The 18,897-nt window shown below is 44.7% G+C and overlaps 1 protein-coding gene across 2 annotated transcripts; it reads right to left on the reverse strand.

Annotated features, from left to right (window-relative positions):
- Positions 1–18,108, reverse strand: RIOX2 (ribosomal oxygenase 2). Of its 2 annotated transcripts, none has more exons than XM_074597983.1 (10): positions 17,825–18,108; positions 13,656–14,091; positions 12,149–12,268; positions 10,841–10,969; positions 7,839–7,942; positions 4,434–4,536; positions 3,238–3,403; positions 2,634–2,722; positions 1,583–1,693; positions 1–253 (listed from the first exon to the last, which is right to left on the reverse strand). In XM_074597983.1, exons 2-10 carry the CDS (start codon positions 14,085–14,087, stop codon positions 92–94), a joined length of 1,416 nt encoding a protein of 471 aa, XP_074454084.1. In that variant the 5' UTR covers positions 14,088–14,091; positions 17,825–18,108; the 3' UTR covers positions 1–91. The 2 variants fall into 2 exon arrangements, with proteins under 2 accessions (XP_074454084.1, XP_074454075.1); XM_074597974.1 differs by having other exon boundaries at positions 17,806–17,830.
- Positions 18,109–18,897: the final 789 nt, after the last annotated feature.

The following is an 18,897-nucleotide window of genomic DNA, read 5'->3' on the forward strand; positions in this document are numbered from 1 at the left end:
TGAATAAAAAAGTGATTTAATAAGCCCTCCTCTCAAGAGATTCTTAATGGCCAGAAATATTACTTATAGGAGCAGGTAATTCACAAATGCATCAAAGAACTTCAATTAGACATTCGGTCCACAGAGACAAGGCAAGGTTTTCTTTCTCTTCATCTGAGTTAAGGTTAAGCTCTTTAACAGAAACAGCGCTGCTCCTCCAAATCTGCTTCAGTGCGTCCAAGTATGACAAAGGAAACCGCAGCCCATGAGTCCGCTGGGAAAAAAATAATTAAAAAAGGTAAATCCTTCTGTTAAGTGCAGTGTCCCTTGTTACACAAGAGTGTGTTAGGCTATAGGCTATAGCAGGTGTGTGTGCCTTTCCCACACCGCACTGGGATTTCTGAGAGCATCCTGCACATGATGCAGTATCGTCCTGCCAACTTTCTTAACAGACAGTTGTCTCTCGTACATGTTCTAGCACACCTGATGGGGGAGGGAGGCTTATGGTGTGTGGCTTCTTCGTGTGGTTTCCACACTGAAGAATGAAATAATTTTAAATGTACACTCTTGCATAACCCTACCCATTATTTTTGGAAGATCAGCTAAATTTCTTTCTATCTGGCACATGCAGTCTTCGGACATAGTTTCACAGAACCCCAGAGGACCTCCATTACCATGGCTGGAGTCTTTAAGGGCAGGAAGATACATTCTGGGATGTGCACATACTGTACAGGTGCCAGTGTACAACCTCAGCTACCCGTAGTCTCTACTCTGGAAGACCAGTGAGATTTACCGTAAAAGGTAAGTAACTGCCAGGCACAAAGCCTTCCCGTAATTACTTGAGGCAAGAACGGGCTGGGTTCTGCTTTGCCTCTGCAGTGTACTTGTGCAGCCCCCTATTGGAAGTGTTTCAGGTCACGGACCTAAGATAGAGCATCTTAGTGTCGTAAAGGGGAACAAAAAAAGGTCCAAAGCTCACAGCCACGCTTTAGGAGTATTTATGATTTGAGTGAAAGCACACTGTACATATCCTGAGAAAGAATGGAGACGGACTATCATCTGCAGCCTTATTAACACTTTACAAGGTTTCCTCCTTACAGTTAACTCTTCACACCCAATGCTGACCACCCCACCCTAAAATGACCACCCTTATCCGGCAGTATGCTCCAGTGGATACAGAATCTAACGTGGGTTCAATGTGGTATAAACATGGCACATGAGGCGCAGCAATCCCAGCTGCTGCTGGACATGTGCCAGCATATCCAGTGGCGTTAATAAAGGATGGGCTAAAGGACACAGAAGTAAGAGACACCTCTGGCCACTCCAGTAGCTTTGCTAGCTAAGATACAGGGCATGCACAAGAAATCCTGTTAACATCCCCAGCATTTAATTAAGCATGAGATCACATTACTTCGTTGTACTATTAGCTGCCTCTGTGTTGCAGCCTCAGCTCATCCAGGCACTTAGGGGATGGGCAGCAGTGCTTTGGGTGCTGAGGAGTAGAGCGGAACCAGGCCCCTGATACCTTCCCAGTCAAGCCCACCTAACGCAGCAGAAGCCAAGGTGGCAATGCGGCTGTTGCTGTGCGTTTGTGGGAACAAACCTGTGATGTGACTTCCTCACTCATAGGGTCATCTTCTGTCCCCATCATGTGAGTTTCTCTCCTGTTCTTTAAAGAATGATACACGTAAACCATCTCTCTGCGAATTTCATCCTAAAAGACAGCAGGAATAAAGTGGTTACAGATAGGCCACACCCTCAAATTCAGGCAGGTCTCGCACTCAATTTCTGCACATCTTGCATGTGTGCTGTCATTCAGTGTTGATCCATATGACATCAGAAGGCAAGGTGGCAAAAAAAATTGCAAAAAAAAAAAAAAAAAAAAAGGTTTCCAAAACCTACACGGCCTCACAGCAATATGGGCACAAACAAAAGGGAGGAGAAAAATCAGAAAGTCATGGTATGTTTTTTCTCAGAGGCTAACATTTTACTCATGCAAAAAAACAGTGTAGAAAATAGTCTGTCCTGTTCCTGCCCCAGCCCCTTCTTTTTTTTTTAAATTAAGGCAACAAAAGCCACTTCTACAATGTCATACTATTAACCCTTCATAGCTAAGAAGCAGTCTGAACACAACGTAATCCACAGTGCCAGCATCTGTCTTGTGAAGCAACTTAGTAGTGCCACTGGCACCTACTTAGGTACAAAGATAGCTCAGAAGTGAAGACTAAATGCAACCAGAGTCAGCAGCAGCTGCAACCACGAGCATTCCCTCTCTTGAGGGAACTTATTTTTCTAACTTATTCATGCTCTTAAATACAAACACTAAAAAAAAAAAAAAAAAAAATATCCATTATCAAGAGCTATAGAGGCCATTTAGCAGCTGCAATGATCTATCCCATCTCACCTCAGATAAAAGCCACGCACCTACCCTGCAGAATCACAGACTAAGCTCAGATCTTTAGCTCACCTCCAGAAGGCAAGACTGTGCCATATCCCTCAACAACAACCCCATGGTCTCCTGACAAACCCCAATGGGCTGCAGGGTCCAACTAAGTGTAACTGCCTGACCCTTTGAGACCAGTACAACAGAGCAACAACTCACATCCCTCGCACTCCCCACCCCAAGCGTACGAGGGTGGCTTCATTATACTTACGGAATTCTCTTGATCTGGTTCCACCGTAATGATAGCATGATCTCTAAACTGCAGTCTGATTTTGCTATCTATTTTTGGCAATTTACCACCTAAGAAAAAAAATAAGTTCTCCATTAGAAAGCAAGGAAGCCAGCCGAACAGGGTAAATTGAGCCCTCCGTGCACAACCCACTCTCTTGCGGCTAGATTTTTTTTGTTGCCCTATGTTTCAACACCCACGTGTTCTCAAACCTGGGGTCAGGAGGAAGTGAGAGAGATTTTTGAATTCTCTCACCTTTACAGTTTACAACTAGCTGTAATAGCAAGCTAGAGCATAAGGCCAAATTCTACCAGTTAAACATTTTCAGTACACAGTAGTTTATAAAAGCTGCCAATTTCAGCATAGGATAATCTTTATTTCACGCTAGGAGAGACATGCCATCTCTTCCGCTAGACACAGGGAATTAACCAACTGAGATGTGCATGTGCACACGGAGAGCCTAGCACAACATGAAGCTGATGCTACACTATAATCTTTGCCTACCATAAAATACCAACGTCGTAAGAGACAGTGTTAGCACCCGCTCTAAAGCACATCAGCCAGCTTCAGTAACTTCAAAATCTACCTGGCATCAAAGGATCAGCGTCACATCCCAAGCACGGTGGCAACCGGTTCATAATGAAATCCTTCTTCATGTCAGATGATCTCAGTTCTCTGGTGTTTTCCAGACGGTCTGCAAGCCTTCTCAAAAGGCTACTCAGTTTTTTTGTTGAGTCAGCTATATCCACCTGCTAAATATTCACACAGAGTTGCTCTCACATGAATTCAAGCTAAACAGACTAACCTAAAGAGAAAGAGGTGCGGTAATGCAGTGAAAATCTGGACATTACTCTTAGCTTTGCAAAGGGTAATGTTTATTCACAAAACAACTAACTTTTAGTTTCTTTTACACATTCTTTACACACTGTTCATACACCAAAGCTGATGATACTCACTTTCCCTCTGGGGCTACCTGCACTGCTCAAGGCCTTGCAAGTGTCATTGAAAGAGAGACTTGCTCCTTCTGCATGCTGATGAGCTGATCAGCAGCACAACTGGACTACCATAAAGAGGCCACAGAACCATTTACAGCTTTGCTAACTTTTAAAGATTCAAAAGCTTGGCCTGACAGGAACTATGCCTGTCTGACAGCTCCAAAGCAAATAAATACCATTACATTTAGAAGGAAACAAGCCATACAAGGACACTGTGATATGAAAGACAGGTGGTCCAATGAACTTGGCAACACTTCAGATGGAGCAAACATTCAGATGGAACACTCATCCTGAAGTCTTCAAAAGACATGGTTGTGCTGCCAGACAAGATAGATGATAGAATCATAGAATCATTTAGGTTGGAAAAGATCCTTGGGATCATCGAGTCCAACCATAAGGCCTACTCTATAAAGTTCTCCCTTACACCATATCCCTTAACACCACATCTAAACGAGTCTTACAACACATTCAGGGATGGTGACTCCACCACCTCCCTGGGCAGCCTATTCCAGTGCCTGACCACTCTTTCTGTGAAGAATTTTTTCCTAATGTCCAGCCTAAGCCTACCCTGCTGCAGCTTGAACCCATTCCCTCTTGTTCTATCACTAATCACCTGTGAGACCAGCACCAACCTCTCTACAATGTCCTTTCAAGTAGTTGTAGAGAGTGAGAGTGTAGATAGTGCCATTACACTGAGCTTTCAGAGCAGATCAACAAGATACACGCTTGCCTCAGTGCTGACATTTCAGATGGATGCACTGTCTTTCCCTTAGTCCCACCTACTTACCATGAGCAGTTGCCTTGGTATGCTTGTCCGCAGCGCCACATCTTCTTTTGCTGTATCAAACACAAGGCCAGGAATTGCATCCAGTAAGAAATCTCCCCAAGAGCTGAAGGAGAGGAAATAAAAATAACCAAGCACTCAAATGGTTGCACTGAAATAAAACAGACATCTGATGTCAAGGGCTGGAAACTTAGTGCTCCAATTCCGAATCTGCTTTGTGCCTTTGGCCCTTCCATTACCACTCTGTAGTCTCATGCACTGGCTCACTCTCATCTCAAACTGCATGTGTGCCCTCACTAGCAGCCTACAGAGGAAGGAACTGGCTTCAGAAGGGTCCAGTTTGTGCTGATTCAGGTGCTTGCCATTTACCAATGGATTCAGCTTAAAGCTGACCACAGTGAATGAAGAAATTCACACCGGGGACATTATCCAACCGCGCATATGGCCTCACTGCACACAATGAAGTGTGTGGGGTTGTGTCATTTAACATGCTTTTGAGACACTTACATTGAAGAAGGAAACGTACCCAGGGTTATCGAATCCAATGTCATCAGTTTTTAGCTTTGCTACAGACTTAATTATGACCCCAGGAACAAGACCCCTATATATCTCTACAGGGATTTTAATGATACCTAACAGGCACCTTGTAGGTGTCTTGTTTGTGTTAAATCACCATTCTCAGCCTACATAAGAAAAAAAAATGGCCTTTGATCTCAGTGCTTCTGTTTCCCAATTGTAACTAGAGGAGGGGAGGGAGAACTGCTGCGGGCACCTTCTTTGCCCAGTGTGAGTCAACCGCATCAGGAACAGGCGTGCTGCTCACACAGAAGTGCTGGCCCATCCATGCGTGACCCCTCTCCCTACCACATCGTCAGAGGCTGGTTTAATGGGCAAACAACCAGGGCAAGCGAAGGGCTGTCCAGGGCTGCCAGAGGACTCCCACCCAACTAGGGCAGGCAGCAGAGCAGGGCCTGTCCTCCAACGTACACTTCACCCTCTGCTCTTGCTCTCCCTCAGCACTCCCCATTTTCAGGGCTGATCTCTAGACGTTACTTTAAAAAAAAAAAAATAAAATGAAAAAGGTAGGACTTGTTATAGTCTCATTTACTTTTTTTTTTTTAATTGTCTCCACTCAAGTGCACCACTCTCTGCTACACGCTGGGAGGGAAGGACTCTGGCCCATAAATAGAATTAAGGCAGCTTATACTTCTTACTGCTTCCCTTCTCTTGCCCCCAGTCTCCATCTGCCAGTAACTACCTTCAGCTACTCACTGTTTTTCCGAACTGCCCTTCTTATAATGAACTCACACTCACTTCTCTGCCTGCTGGATCTGGCCCAGAGGAACCGTCCTCCAGCACACAGTGGAATCCCTTTTGTCTTGGTGCCTAAAAGTCCCCGAAAGTGCCACCTCCACCTCCTCCCCTCCCAGCTCCTTCTGCACATGTCACTTCCCAGAGCGGTCACAAGAAGTCCAAGCATCCTCCATTATAAGGACAGCTATTTTCAAGGAGTTCTCTTCAATTTTCCAAGGAAATGTTTCCAGACCATACTTCCATCTACAAGCCAAATCAAATTACCAGCCTGTATCAGGACTGCTGCTTATTTTACCTATGCTTTTTGAAAGCAGGTGCAGAGGCAGGCTCTTGCACTTCATTACCAATAACCTTAGTGGATGATGATTCCACTTTTTATCCTTAGAAGAACACCACTCTTCAAGTTTTTCCTTTTTCCTTCTCCTCACTCTGGCAGAAGCACCCAGGGAACGTGCTCCCCAGCAGCACTTCTCAAGTAACTCACTGGACTGGCATTTGGCTTACGCTGTCACAGAGAAACAGCACTGACTCCACAGAAGCCTGTCAGGTCTACAGCAACCCTGTAAAACGAACCAAATTCTTGTCTCCCCAGCACTACCTGACCAGTAACTCCATATGGATCTGGCTGGACAAACCCTGTTCAGTGCATTCAGGAGGATTCCCACACACTGGTCAGTAAAACATCACTCCAGCCCAGCCTCCATCAACAGTCCGAACACCCACTTACTCTAGTGTCACTCTTTTGTCTGTTCAGTTCACTAAACCAGGGATGAGAGAAGCACCAGGCCAACACAAGGAAGCGGTAAGACGAAAAAGACAGGGAAAGGGGAGACGAGCAGGACATCTCTTTGGAGGCCCCTCGCTACTGATTATGCTGCATGTGCCATCAAACTTGGCAAAGCAGCTAAACACTAATATTGCCCCTGCATAACAAATGAAGTCACTCTTTGCAACAGCAGTCAATGTTTACAGAAAACAGCTTGTTGTTTCGTTTTTTTTTTACCTTCTGAATAGAAGAATAGAACGACTGTAAATTAAAATCAGCTGAACCCAACTTTTATGAAGACTTACACCTTTGAGCTGCTTCATCTTAACCCTCTCTTCAACCTGGAGGACTGGCCACATTAAGCGTCACCAGCAGTGCTGACATCCTGGGCTTCCAGAATGGTACAGCTGGTGGTTAGAGATTCATCTTACAACCATCTAGAATATGCCCAAACTTGTTCTGCCCTGTTTTGTGGCCAACAGAAATCCTTCCCCATTCCTAACTCAGGCCAATGACTCCAAACCCAGCACCTGAGAGGCTGACTCGGTGGCAGCAGCATTTCCCTGTGTGATGACAATGTTTCAGTGGGCGCAAGGATCAGATGTGTATGCACTGGATAGGAGATGGAAAACACAGATAAGTAGAAAATATTTGCAAAGGAAGAATTTGCAGCAAGTCTGTCAGAATAGATGTGGGTGACCATCAAATGCTGGAGAAAAACATGATGAAAGGAGTAACTCATGACTCCATCTGGGTTATGAAATGAACAGTAACTTCAGCCACTTGTGAGAGATTTTTTAAACACAAAGGTGAGTTTGCAGTTGCAACATTATCTTCCACGTTAAAGTCTATAGCTGGTAAATAATAAAATAACCATTAAAAAACAATCAAGCTTGCTGCATGAAAACCTGGTAAACAGGCTGCTTCAAACAACAAGGGTCTCGCTCCCCTCCTTCCCCCAAACCCCAAAACTTCAATTACTGCTACCTGAACACTAGCTTAGATTCTGTTACTAACAGCAGGGCACCTATATAATAGTGGGATACTAACATATATTCCATGTCACCACATCTCTGGGGGGAAGGTAACACGCCCTATCCCTGTGTTACTCACAGAAAAACAAACCACACAAGGGCTAAATAGAATGAACATAGAAAAGAGCTAAGCAGAGCTCATTACAAGGTGGTTATTTTTTTTTAAGAAACAGGACATAACTTCTTTGAAACACTGGTTTCAGGTCTGTACTATTCACACAAATCATCTGGCAGAGGAAAGCCATTTTTAGAAAAGCCATAATAAAAAAAAGAAAGAAAAAAGTAAATAATTACTTGTTTTGGTAGGTACTGATGGTCACGTGTGTAGAATAGGAGATCCCAAGAGGAGTGTCAGCTTGGTGAATAGTCCCTCTTGGGAAGTACAGTAAGTCACCTGGCTGCAAGAAAATCAAAGTGAATTGCTATATTTAGGACACCTGTTCAAACCTTATCATAGTCAAAATAGAGAAAATACTCTCTGAGCAGACAAAATGACAACATATATTTTTTAAAATCACAAAATAGAGAGTTCCTCTATTATACGCTTTAATAACATAAAATAAAGCACTCTATGCCAGAAGTCTGATACCTTAAAGTTTCCAACTGTCAGGATTTACTATACACCTGTCTGAAAACAGGAAGCAAACTTTTAACATTATAGAACATGCACATCCAACTCAGCTGCATAAAGGGGACAAAGAAGCAACTGAGATGAACCTGCTGACAATACAGTGGGCTAGCAGAGGAGCAGTGCAATGTGGATTTGTCCCATCAGGTCAAAAGGCCAGCATTCCACAAGAAAAGCCAAATATTCTGTAAAGATGGTAATCTGTTACAATACTGTTGTCTGAAATTTTCAGTTAAAACACTTAAAAAACAAGTATAACCTTCCTCCTTATCTTTCTTCTCACCTATCTAAATTAAATCTCCACACTGATAAAAATTTAGATTAGGAAAGTCAAGATAAGAGAGAAGTGCACAGCACACAAAACTGCCTCCAAGAAGGAAAAATCAGTATACTTATGGCTTCTCCTATAAACATCTATATAGTTGGACACAGTCAAAGAGAAAATTCTGAAAGCAACAATGATGAAATTTGAATTCCATTTTAATTTTACTGTTCCTTAAATTTGGTCACATCACCTACTTCTAAGAGCCTCCCAAACTGTCTAACACATATATTTCAAGTGAATACTACTTGAATTTTCACTGAATCAAAAGGTCGTCTTAGATTATGAGGCTTCAGAGGACTTGGCAAGATCAAGTCTCTTAATCCATTTTTAAAAACCTGCAAAGCATCACAGATCAGCTATGTGCAATTTACTTGTTCTGAAGCAAGCCTCTCTGCTGTTAATAAACTGCCTTTCTTATAAGCGTATGGACTACGCTAACTAGCTAAGAGTATTTTGAAACTCTCTTAATTTGCTATGTTTCCCATCCCCAGGAAGAAAACAAACTGGAGGGACAGTTGCATAGGGGAAGGGTAAGAGCCCTGAACACCTACCAGAGCGATTGCAAACTAGTCTGCAATAGAAATTATTTCACACTGTAGCACCCCATGCCTGCCACTGAGAAGCCAGGATCATGATTTTTCAAAGAAATCTTCGCTGCAAAGTCCAACTCTTACCTGCTGGGCAGTCTCATCAACATCATTCACATAAGCCAGCAAGCACAACGCTCTTCAATTAAAATAATGAGAATCTTCACAGACTCCAGGTGGCAACACCCAGATTAGGGCAGGACAGAGCATTTGACAAGCGACAACACAGATCTGATCACTTTGCTGCCTTCTTACTTCAGAATTGGAGGAAGAAGGGGTGGACAAGGGAGAAGTACCCGCAAATTAAACGGAAAATCATGTATGAAGTGCATGCAGTGTCACCAAGACACACTGCAGCTTGGGACCTTATACAGAAACCAGGGTGCCTTTGCTCTCAGTCAGATACCAGTTTTTAGTGGGAAGGGAGAACACCACCAATATAGTCTCTAACTGATCCATTTGTTCTAAACTGCCCAAGGATGACAGACTGCAGACAGAAATGCAAAAAAGGAGAAGAGAAATACTCTAGAAAGATGTTTAGGGAGGAAACAAGAGTCATCTGACAGCATCCTTGTCAGAGACAGCTCCAGACAGACAATCAAAATCTGACAGCAGCCACCCAGAAGAAATGGGTCATGGGAAGTAAAGAACATCAAACAGAAGAAAAATAAATTAAAAACTTATTCTTAAGACCTTTTCAGAGGCCAGTATTTTCCCTCCACAATATCAGTAAAATGGCTTGTGGAATACATCGTTATTCCATAAAAATCAAAGGCATTGAAGTCCGGCCCAAAATGTTCAAGAAATTAAAAAGGGAATTTACTAGACTTTGCATCACCCAATACATCATGACAATTGAGTATTGCCATCTGTCAAACTACACAGCTAGCGATGTCAGTATTGTACCCAGCGTATGATACTAGTGTCCTACTATTCCTAAACTACCTACACACAAAGGCACATCTGAACGCTGGGAAGAGCAGAAACCTTGCAGAGAGAGGCCCTGTGACAGGCCAAAAGGCAGAAAAACTAATGAGGCTTCCAACACAGAGCAGCACTGTCTGCTGGATAAATAACATGCTTCGAAAGCACAAGCATGTAAAACAGAAAGGGACAAGTACCAGATGCCCTCCTGTCAAAGGGGCGGCATTCATTAATCTTCATGAAATGCTCTTTTTATTCCAAATAACAAAAAACAGCCAAACACTTGATTTTCAGTTTTGGGAAAAGAAAACCAATTAATACAGCAAGTTAATATGGGGTTTAGTTCATGCTTTTGTTTATCAGCCAAGGATAAATATTTAAATCTCATTCACCAGAACAGTGACAACCTTTGGTAAAGCAGTTAAGTCTTGGTGCATAGAAGCATTAGCCTGATTGACTACAGACAGCGCTTCAAAGCATAAAAATGTTCCATAACCATATATAAACCCAATGGTTTTTCCGCACACAACTCCACAAACATGACCCAGGAGTCGCAGTGCCCAACTTGGAGGATACTGGAGAATTTCCAGGAATAACTGGTTTCTTGGTCCATTATTTAAATACTAATGCAAAGGATACCTTTGAAAAAGCATAGGTTAGACAACTGTCACCCAAATTTCTCATGCTCACAGTGTTTTGTGTGCCAACCCTCCCCTCAATTTCACAAACACGATCACTCAAAATACTGTCTTCAAGAAATGGACCATTTTAAACATGACTACTTTTCTGGCAACCATAGCCCAGACCACATAGAGCAATTCAATTATAATACCTTTAATATGAATTCATGCGTGGGATTCCCAATCCTATCTTCTGATTCAACATTATATTCCCGAGCTAAATGCACCGTTGGTTTATAGAGTCGCCAATGTTTCTCGCCTTCTAGCTGAAGGATAAACACCTGCAAAAGACCATAAATCTAAATGCATAAGGAAGCCTTGCCGCCCCTCACACATGCAACTGATCAGAAATTTTAAGTTGCCTTCTTACTTGGGAAGTCTGTGGAACCACGCCAGAAATCAGGGATAGAAAGTAAACAGGAGCGACACAGGTTGCTTTTGTGACAACAGAAGAAACAGATTTCACCTTGCCTGCTCTCAGCTACTCCACAGTATGGAAACAGGATTCCTCTCTCACCGCTTTTTAGAGGTCTACAATGCAGAAATTTACATCTGCACTGTTTCTTTAGGGTCTACTTAGAGACAACAGAGAGAAGAGTTGTGAAGTGTGAGGTTTTATCCTAAGGTAGCCATTTGGAAATCCTTGTGTCTCTCCAGTCACTTAAATAAGCGCTAGACAACTAACTCCAAAGTAATGCCTGTCACACAGATATTCAAAATATCAGGTGAGAGAGGTCTTATCACCATTCACTGACAAACAGAGCATCAGAAACATCTAGGGAATGCTGTGAGCTGGGGGTTGATGACATAAGCCAAAACAGGGCTGCTGAACAACGAGCATAAGGAAAATGAAACTCCAGATGTATTTAATGGAAATTAAAATAATAAAAAGCAAAAGATACATGTAATTTGGTCTTTTTTGTGTTTTAGCTTGAGTGGGATAACCTTTTTTTTTGATGCAGTGTCTGTTTGAATATTTCTTTTAGAAGCTCATTTAAAATGCATTTGGAACACAGGACTTCACCATACCAGTAACTTCTTAAAAACAGTAGGATGAACAAATGGGAACCAGCACAACTAGCCTGCTTTCACTGTCAAGCTGAAGAAAGAGTAAGTACTTAGTAAAGGAAAAAAGACTTCTAGATTCTTGGGTGTCTAAATGAAGTGAAAATGAAAAAAAAGATGCTAGAAAGCTTCTGCAGCTGGGAAATACCAGGTCTGGAAAGCACAGTTTATGTGATATTACCATTACATATTACTATTAGTACTTTTTCAGTAAAATTATAGAAGAAAAATTACTATAAAAAAACGCCAAACTTACAACCAATTACCATAAGTTTTCAGTGGAAAAACATTTTGCTATAAGCTATTTTATGGGGGGGGGGAGCACACATACAGGTATCCACTGCCACTAGCAAAAATCCACACACAGTTTCACAGCCAAGGTCGTGCTGTCCTACCTCAACATCATCGTAATGAGGGGGAAGGCCCTGCGAGCCCTGGGGAGTGATGTAAACATTCGACCCGACCAGAGACCCGAAGTAGCACTCCAGTTTCTCCTGAATCTTCCACAGCTCCTCCTTTAAAAAGAAATGATGCTGTTAACTACTGAAGAGCTCAGCCCAGTCCACAGCCTCCCCACTGCTTAGGAGGTTTTTCTAGAGAACGATCACAAGGAGAGAGAGGCTGGAAGGCAGATGCTCTGTATGAGTGCCCCTCCTGAAAGCAAGCACTGTACACGCAAAGGAGAGCTGCCACGAAGGTAACTGGTAAGCCAAGTAGCCTGGTGCCCCAACATAGCGTCAATGCTTGTTCTCCTCCCTGCACCATTTTTAGGTTGCAAAAACAGAGAAACAAAGCTAGACAGAGGAAAATAAACTGCCCATCATCCCATGAACAGCAAAACATCTTAAGACAATAAACATATGCAGGACTTGCATTATGTGGGCTAGCATCAAAGAGAGCATACAAAGGCTAGAGACCTTTTTCCAGTGATTCCAATTGTTTGGGCATATTCAAGAACAAACTTTACTCATCCACATCTAACATGTGACAGACAATGCACCAAAGGGATGACTCTTTTATCATAAGATGCCAACTACCAGACCTGCACAAGTACAACTTCAACCAGAATTTATGTAGGTCCCGCTCAAGCTCTAGATTTCAGCATAAGCCATGCAAGATTTCAACTTCACCTGCAGATGCCCCTGACACTGGCCACTACAGCTACACTCAAACTGAGATCAGCCAGCGACACTATACTTGGGACTCAGCTGTGCATTTGGGTCCTTACGGACAATTCACAATTAAGGTATGTTGACACCATAGAACAAAAAAAAGAATACCTAAATCCAAGTACCTACAAGTGTCCGAGTCCTTTACGGAACTGTGCAGACACCACTGCCTCATTCTCATACAGGAAGACTGCAAAGGCATCAAAAGGAACAAGAGAGAGAAAGGACACAGCTAAAATGGGGTGGTACCTTTCCATGGTGCAATTCAAAGCCAATGCATTGGCAGGAACAGCGGAGCGTCCTGGAAATGTTTTACATGGTTTCACACCTTGCCCTCCATTGAAGGAAGGCGGTACAAAAGCCCCTATGTGCACGAGGAAACGATGGGGCAGAAGGGATAATTTAAGCAGACACAGATGCATCATCATTGATTTTGTGCATTTATTTTTTTTCTAAACTTTTATGTGAGAAAGCACATTCTTTTAAAAAGAATACTTAATATTATAGAATGAATCAGGTTTTGTACTGCAGAGCACTGAAATGTGACGGGCGGTGCAGAAGTATAAACCATGTTTTAATTGATACACTTCATGTATAGATTTCAGCAGATCATTGATAGCAGCTGCTCCCCATAGATTTACTGGGGACAGATGAAGCTATGTTTAGCTTTACTCAAGCAAAGTATACCACATTATAAAGCCTGCTTTAATTATATTCAATGAAACGATCCAACCTTAAATCTCTGAGGCTGATGAAACTGTATTGTTGCCTTTTTCTGGTCAAAATCCTTCTTCAGCTGCATGTAATTCACTTTGCCTTCTTTATTTAAAACTTTCTTTTTTCCATTCACGCATCTGCAGATGTTTACATCTCGCCCATAGTATAGACCCTGGCTGCACAGTTCCTTCAAATCTGACAACTGGAACAGGGACTGGTAGTAAGCAGCCACCAGGGGATCATTTCTCCGAACAAGCAGTGGCTTTTGCTCCCAATACTCCCTGAAAAACAGCTCTTGTTTGATGGGAGAGATCAAGCTTCCGAAGAGGCTGTCGGGGTTCTCAAAATTCATGACTGATGGAGAACAAGCTGCTTCCACCTTTGCTCGTTTACACTGTGCCTGCATTTCTTCTCCCATTTCAGCATGCTTCCCTCCTTTCTTGGGCATGTTCCTGTTCAAGAGGAGAGAGAGAGAACACAAACAGTCAACCAGTAACACAACCTCAAGAGCTCACGGGCCCAGAGCAGCACCTCTTGCCTTATCCAGGGAGACATCAGAGCATGCTGCAAACAGCTCTGCTTTCAGATGCTATTTGCTCCAAGCAGCAGAAAAATGAAAGCCCACAGTAGGCCTCCAATCCCCTCTCAAACCTCAGCAAACTCCAAAGGGCTCTACTGAGAGCCCTTGCTCACAGAAGCTCAAATCCCACAGCTGAGTTTATACTACAAAACATGCAATGAAACCCAACAGCCCACACAACAGATCTTTACAAATGCAGGAATCCACCCACACAAAGAACCTGTGGTAGACTGGTCCTCCGTAGCAAGAACTGCAAATCATTAAAAAATTAACTCAGCTTTAAGATATTTAATGGCAACAGGGAGGGTGGAGAAAGGGGACAGGATCAGAAACTTGTACCCTGTTACACCTCCTTGAAATGCATTAACATTGGGGAAAAAGCACAATGAAGACTTCCCAACGACCTTCCAGCCAGAGCACGATGGAGGAGGATGTACGGCATTTCAAGCGCAGGCAGAACCCAACCAGTTAAACGCAGCGGTTGGTGTGGTGTATGTTAAGGTAAGCTTTCCTTTCAAGCTGGCTTACATATCATAAACCCAGCATCTACATAGCTGTACGGTTACCACACTAAAGCTTTAGCAGGACTTACAGAGAAGGCAGCTACTGCAGCAAGGGGACACTGACACCGGTACAACGGCACGCACCAAGGGCTACACAAAAATACAGTGAACAGAAAACAAAGGGAAATGGGGCACGGAAAGAGGGATGCCAAGTGAAAGAGTAGATTGCAGAGAGGGAAGAAGGAATATGTAACCAGATTCAGTGGGTGAGGATGGTTCAGTTGGCAGGAGGGTTACAGCAGTTTCCAAAGAAACAGAAACACCCAGAGCAGACTCCCCTGCAGGTGGAGCGGGATTTAGGAATGTGAAGTAAGGGCACCTGCTTTATGCTAAATCATGTGACAGTGCCAGGCACCTAGCGATGCTCACCACACTGTGGCCCACATCTCACCCTCTGTCAGGGTCTCCATGCCTTGAATGGCCAGGTTTAGCAAAACCAAGTTTACAGAAAAGAGAGAACATTGTTAGGCCTTTCTTACACCAAAACCTAAATTTACAAGATTCCGCTTTCACTTCTGCAAAGCTGTCAAACTTTATGGTTTATGTAGAATAAAAAGAATTCTTTCATCCAAGCACAGACATTTAATTTTAAAGTTGGAAGTCATTTACTTTGTTTTTCCAGGTAGATAATATGCTTGCGTATCATTATGTAAAAACAAAAAAGTTAATTCACAAAGGGTTTAGCTGCCAAGTTCTCAGGAAAGTTAAGGTAAAAATCAAGTAACGGTAGGTCTAACACCATAGTATATGCAGACATACTTGCCTTCAGCATTTCACCCCCCAGAGTAGCCCAGAGCACCAGGCAGTAGTACAAACCTGCCTGAGAAGCTGAGTTAAGTATCCTGACAATGAGCCAGCACGAAGCCCTCTAGCACAGCAGCTTGCCTGCTAGGTCTGGGCTCGCCAACCCAAACTGACTCTGGGCATGTCTGAGCAAGTTTGTGAAGCCAACACATGAGGAGGTAGAGCACATCAATGCTTTCATCTGTAAGTAAAAAAGACAGCTTTGCTCCCAAAAGTAAATGCTCTCATTTATTAAGATGCTTTTACTCACGCAGATCCCTTATCATGAAACTTGAATTCTGGTTTGCACGCAGTACTAAATTCTCCTGCGGAGCAGTACGCAGGACAGCCCCACTGCTCCACCAGCTCCCAGGCAGAGTGTTTCATCAGTAGTTCGTGTAACAGCCCAAACCTCAACAGTAACCTAGTCACCTTAGCCCCACTGGAGGGAATCCACATCACCACCTTCCTGAGAGGAAGGACATTCCTGGCTGCAGAAAACTGCAGTTCTCCATGAGGCAAGGGAATGCTTAAAAAAAGACTGAAAAGTAGCCCCCAATTGCTAGCAACATCTGAAGATGCTGCCAGCACCAAGATCTAAACTGAATCACCAAACACCAGCAACACAAATGCAACCAAGCCTGAATTGCCAGTTTTAAATCCCAGACTTAAATCCATCATATCAACCTCTCAGCTCACTCACACTGTATTTAACGAAGTTAAATTCAGGTATGTACTATTCACAGAATGCATCTTCATTTACACAATGTGCTGTTCTGTGGTGTTTTGATAGTTACTACAGCTGTAGAACCACAGAATAGCTTGGGTTGGAAGAGACCTTTAAAGATCATACAGCCCAACCCCCCTGCCATGGGCAGGGACGTTTTCAACTAGACCAGGTTGCTCAAAGCCCCATCCAGCCTGACCTTGAACACTTCCAGGGATGGGGCATCCACAATTTCCCTGGGCAACCTGTTCCAGTGCCTCACCACCCTCATCAGAAAAGTCTTCCTTGTATCTAATCTAAAGTTACTCTCTTTTCAGTTTAAAACCAGTGCCCTTTGTACTGTCATTACAAGCCCTGCTAAAAAGTCTCTCTCCGTCTTTCTTATAAGCCCCCTTTAAGCATTGAAGGGCTGAAATAAGGTATACCCAGGCCCTTCTCTTCTCCAGCCTGAACAATCCCAGCTCTCTCAGCCTGTCCTCACAGGAGAGGTGCTCCAGCCCTCATCTTTGTGGCCCTCCTCTGGACTCACTCCAACAGGTCCATGTTTTTCCCGTGCTGGGAGGGACTCTATCAGGGAGCGTAGCAATAGGACGATGGGTAAAGGTTTTAAACTGAAAAAGGGTAGATTTAGATTAGATATTAGAAAGAGATTTTTCACCATGAGGGTGGTGAGGCACTGGCACAGGTTGCTCAGGAAGTTGTGGATGCCCCATCCCTGGAAGTGTTCAAGGCCAGGCTGAATGGGGCTTTGAGCAACCTGGTCTAGTGGGAGGTGTCCCTGCCCATGGCAGGCGGGGTGGGACTAGATGATCTTTAAGGTCCCTTCCAACTCTAACCATTCTACGATTACTGGCTCATGTCCAGCTTTTCATCCACCAGTACCCCAAAGCCCTTCTCTAGAGGACTGGAGGAAAAACCCAGCAACGCAACGGCCCTGTTCCTGCTTCAGAGAGAAGCAGTTATTTCACATCAGTATTTTTGAGCTTGCACACCAGATGTACCCGTTTATAAGTTCAGGCCTCTAAAGTGGCCCAGTGACTGCAGGGGGACTCGCCTCCCTCCAAAGCAATGGGGAAGAGAAATGGCCACGGCGACTCTGAGGCCACACTGCCTCCCCTACTCCCCCTCACCACTCTGCCACACCGGGCTACTATTAAACTTTTGCCAGAAAGGAAAAACACATAAAACTGTGCTCCTGCGCTCAAAGCAGGTAGCAGTCAGCGCTCCCTGTCCCCCGCCAGCCTCATGGGCACGGCCGGGCTCCGCAGCTGCCGGGGCCCCCACTTCAGGAGCCCCGGGGCGGGGAGAGGTGCCTAAACCGCTCCTTCGGAGGGCCGGCCACGAGGCCGCCGGGCCCAGCGCTGCCGCGCCGCGCCTCGCAGCCGCCAACGCCCTTCCCCGCGTCCCAGAAGGGCACCGAGCCCGGCGGGGCGGCGGTTCGGCCCGTTCCTCCCGCCGCCATCGACACCCTACCCTTCCCCCCCCCCCCAACGGCTCCTCTCCCCTCACGCACCCCGGCCGCGCGCACTCACCCGGGCCGTAGCGGGCGGGGCGGGGCTGGGCGGGGGGAGGTGGCCGAGAGGAAATGGCGGCGGAGGCGGGCGGGGAGCGGAGCGGCCGCCAACGGGGGGGTGCGGGCCGGGCCGGGCCGGGCCGTGGTGTGGTGGGGTGGCAGCGGGAGGAGATGGTTCCCGAGCCGAGCGGCGGCAGCGAGGTGCGGCAGAGAGAGCCGCCGGGCAAGGGAAGACGCATCGCGCGTGCAGGCCCGGGCTGTGGGAGTGGGTCCGGCGCTCCTGCCCCGGCCCTGCTGTGGAGAAACGCGGTTTGCGAGGGCCGGCGTTTAGTCAGGGCTTGCTGGGGATGGAGGAGGAGACACGCAGCAAGATGTCGAGCAGGAGTAACGCTCCCTGGTGTCGGCCGGTAACGGTGGCCATGTAACCGGGCTTGGTGGAGACAACTTAATGTCAACCTTTTTTTTCCCCCCACTCCCAAACTAGAAGGTTTTAAAGCAATCCCGAGTTGAAAACATATGTGCATGATGATGTGTATTCATCATCATCTACCCAAGTTACTTAGTGTGTATGTGCGAGAGACTTCTTTTTGGAAACCAGTCAGAAATTACACCACAGTATCTCCACTAAAGTTATTACATGGATTAAATTAGGAGATGCAACATGAAACCTTGTGGTTATTTGTATAAAGCTTTACTTCCCACACAGAGAAGTACCACCACTTCAGCTGCGTTATTTTTTCCTGGACCAAAATCTTGTTCCAGAGCACCCCTGAGGCTCCCTCAAAGAAATCTTTGGAATCTTCACCACGCCCATGAAAACTTCTAGAAATAGTTTTAGTTACCTTTATTCAAGATGCCTCTTAATGTTTTAATTTACATTGGCTGAAAGAAATCAGAAAAACTGTTAGGTAGGTTTTGCTGCTTTAGTTCTTGTGTACTGATAGCTGGAAGCATACAAAGCACACCTGTCAGCAAAAGGTGAATTTTGGAAACCCCAGCAGCCTTACAGTGCAAGTAGGAAGTTATGTTGGGCATAAGTTAGCTACTAGAAGGACCTTTCCGTGACACATGAGAGAGGGGACTGGGTTCTAT

The sequence above is a fragment of the Larus michahellis genome, chromosome 1, assembly GCF_964199755.1.
Source record: "Larus michahellis chromosome 1, bLarMic1.1, whole genome shotgun sequence".
Classification (NCBI taxonomy): domain Eukaryota; kingdom Metazoa; phylum Chordata; class Aves; order Charadriiformes; family Laridae; genus Larus; species Larus michahellis.

Coding starts and splice junctions, on each gene's coding strand:
- RIOX2 (XM_074597983.1), bottom strand. CDS start 14,087: ATGCCCAAGAAAGGAGGGAAGCATGCTGAAATGGGAGAAGAAATGCAG. Junction 3,404..4,433: donor TACCAAGGCAACTGCTCATG/GTAAGTAGGTGG, acceptor GTGAATATTTAG/CAGGTGGATATAGCTGACTC. Junction 1,694..2,633: donor AACCAGATCAAGAGAATTCC/GTAAGTATAATG, acceptor GCTGTCTTTTAG/GATGAAATTCGCAGAGAGAT.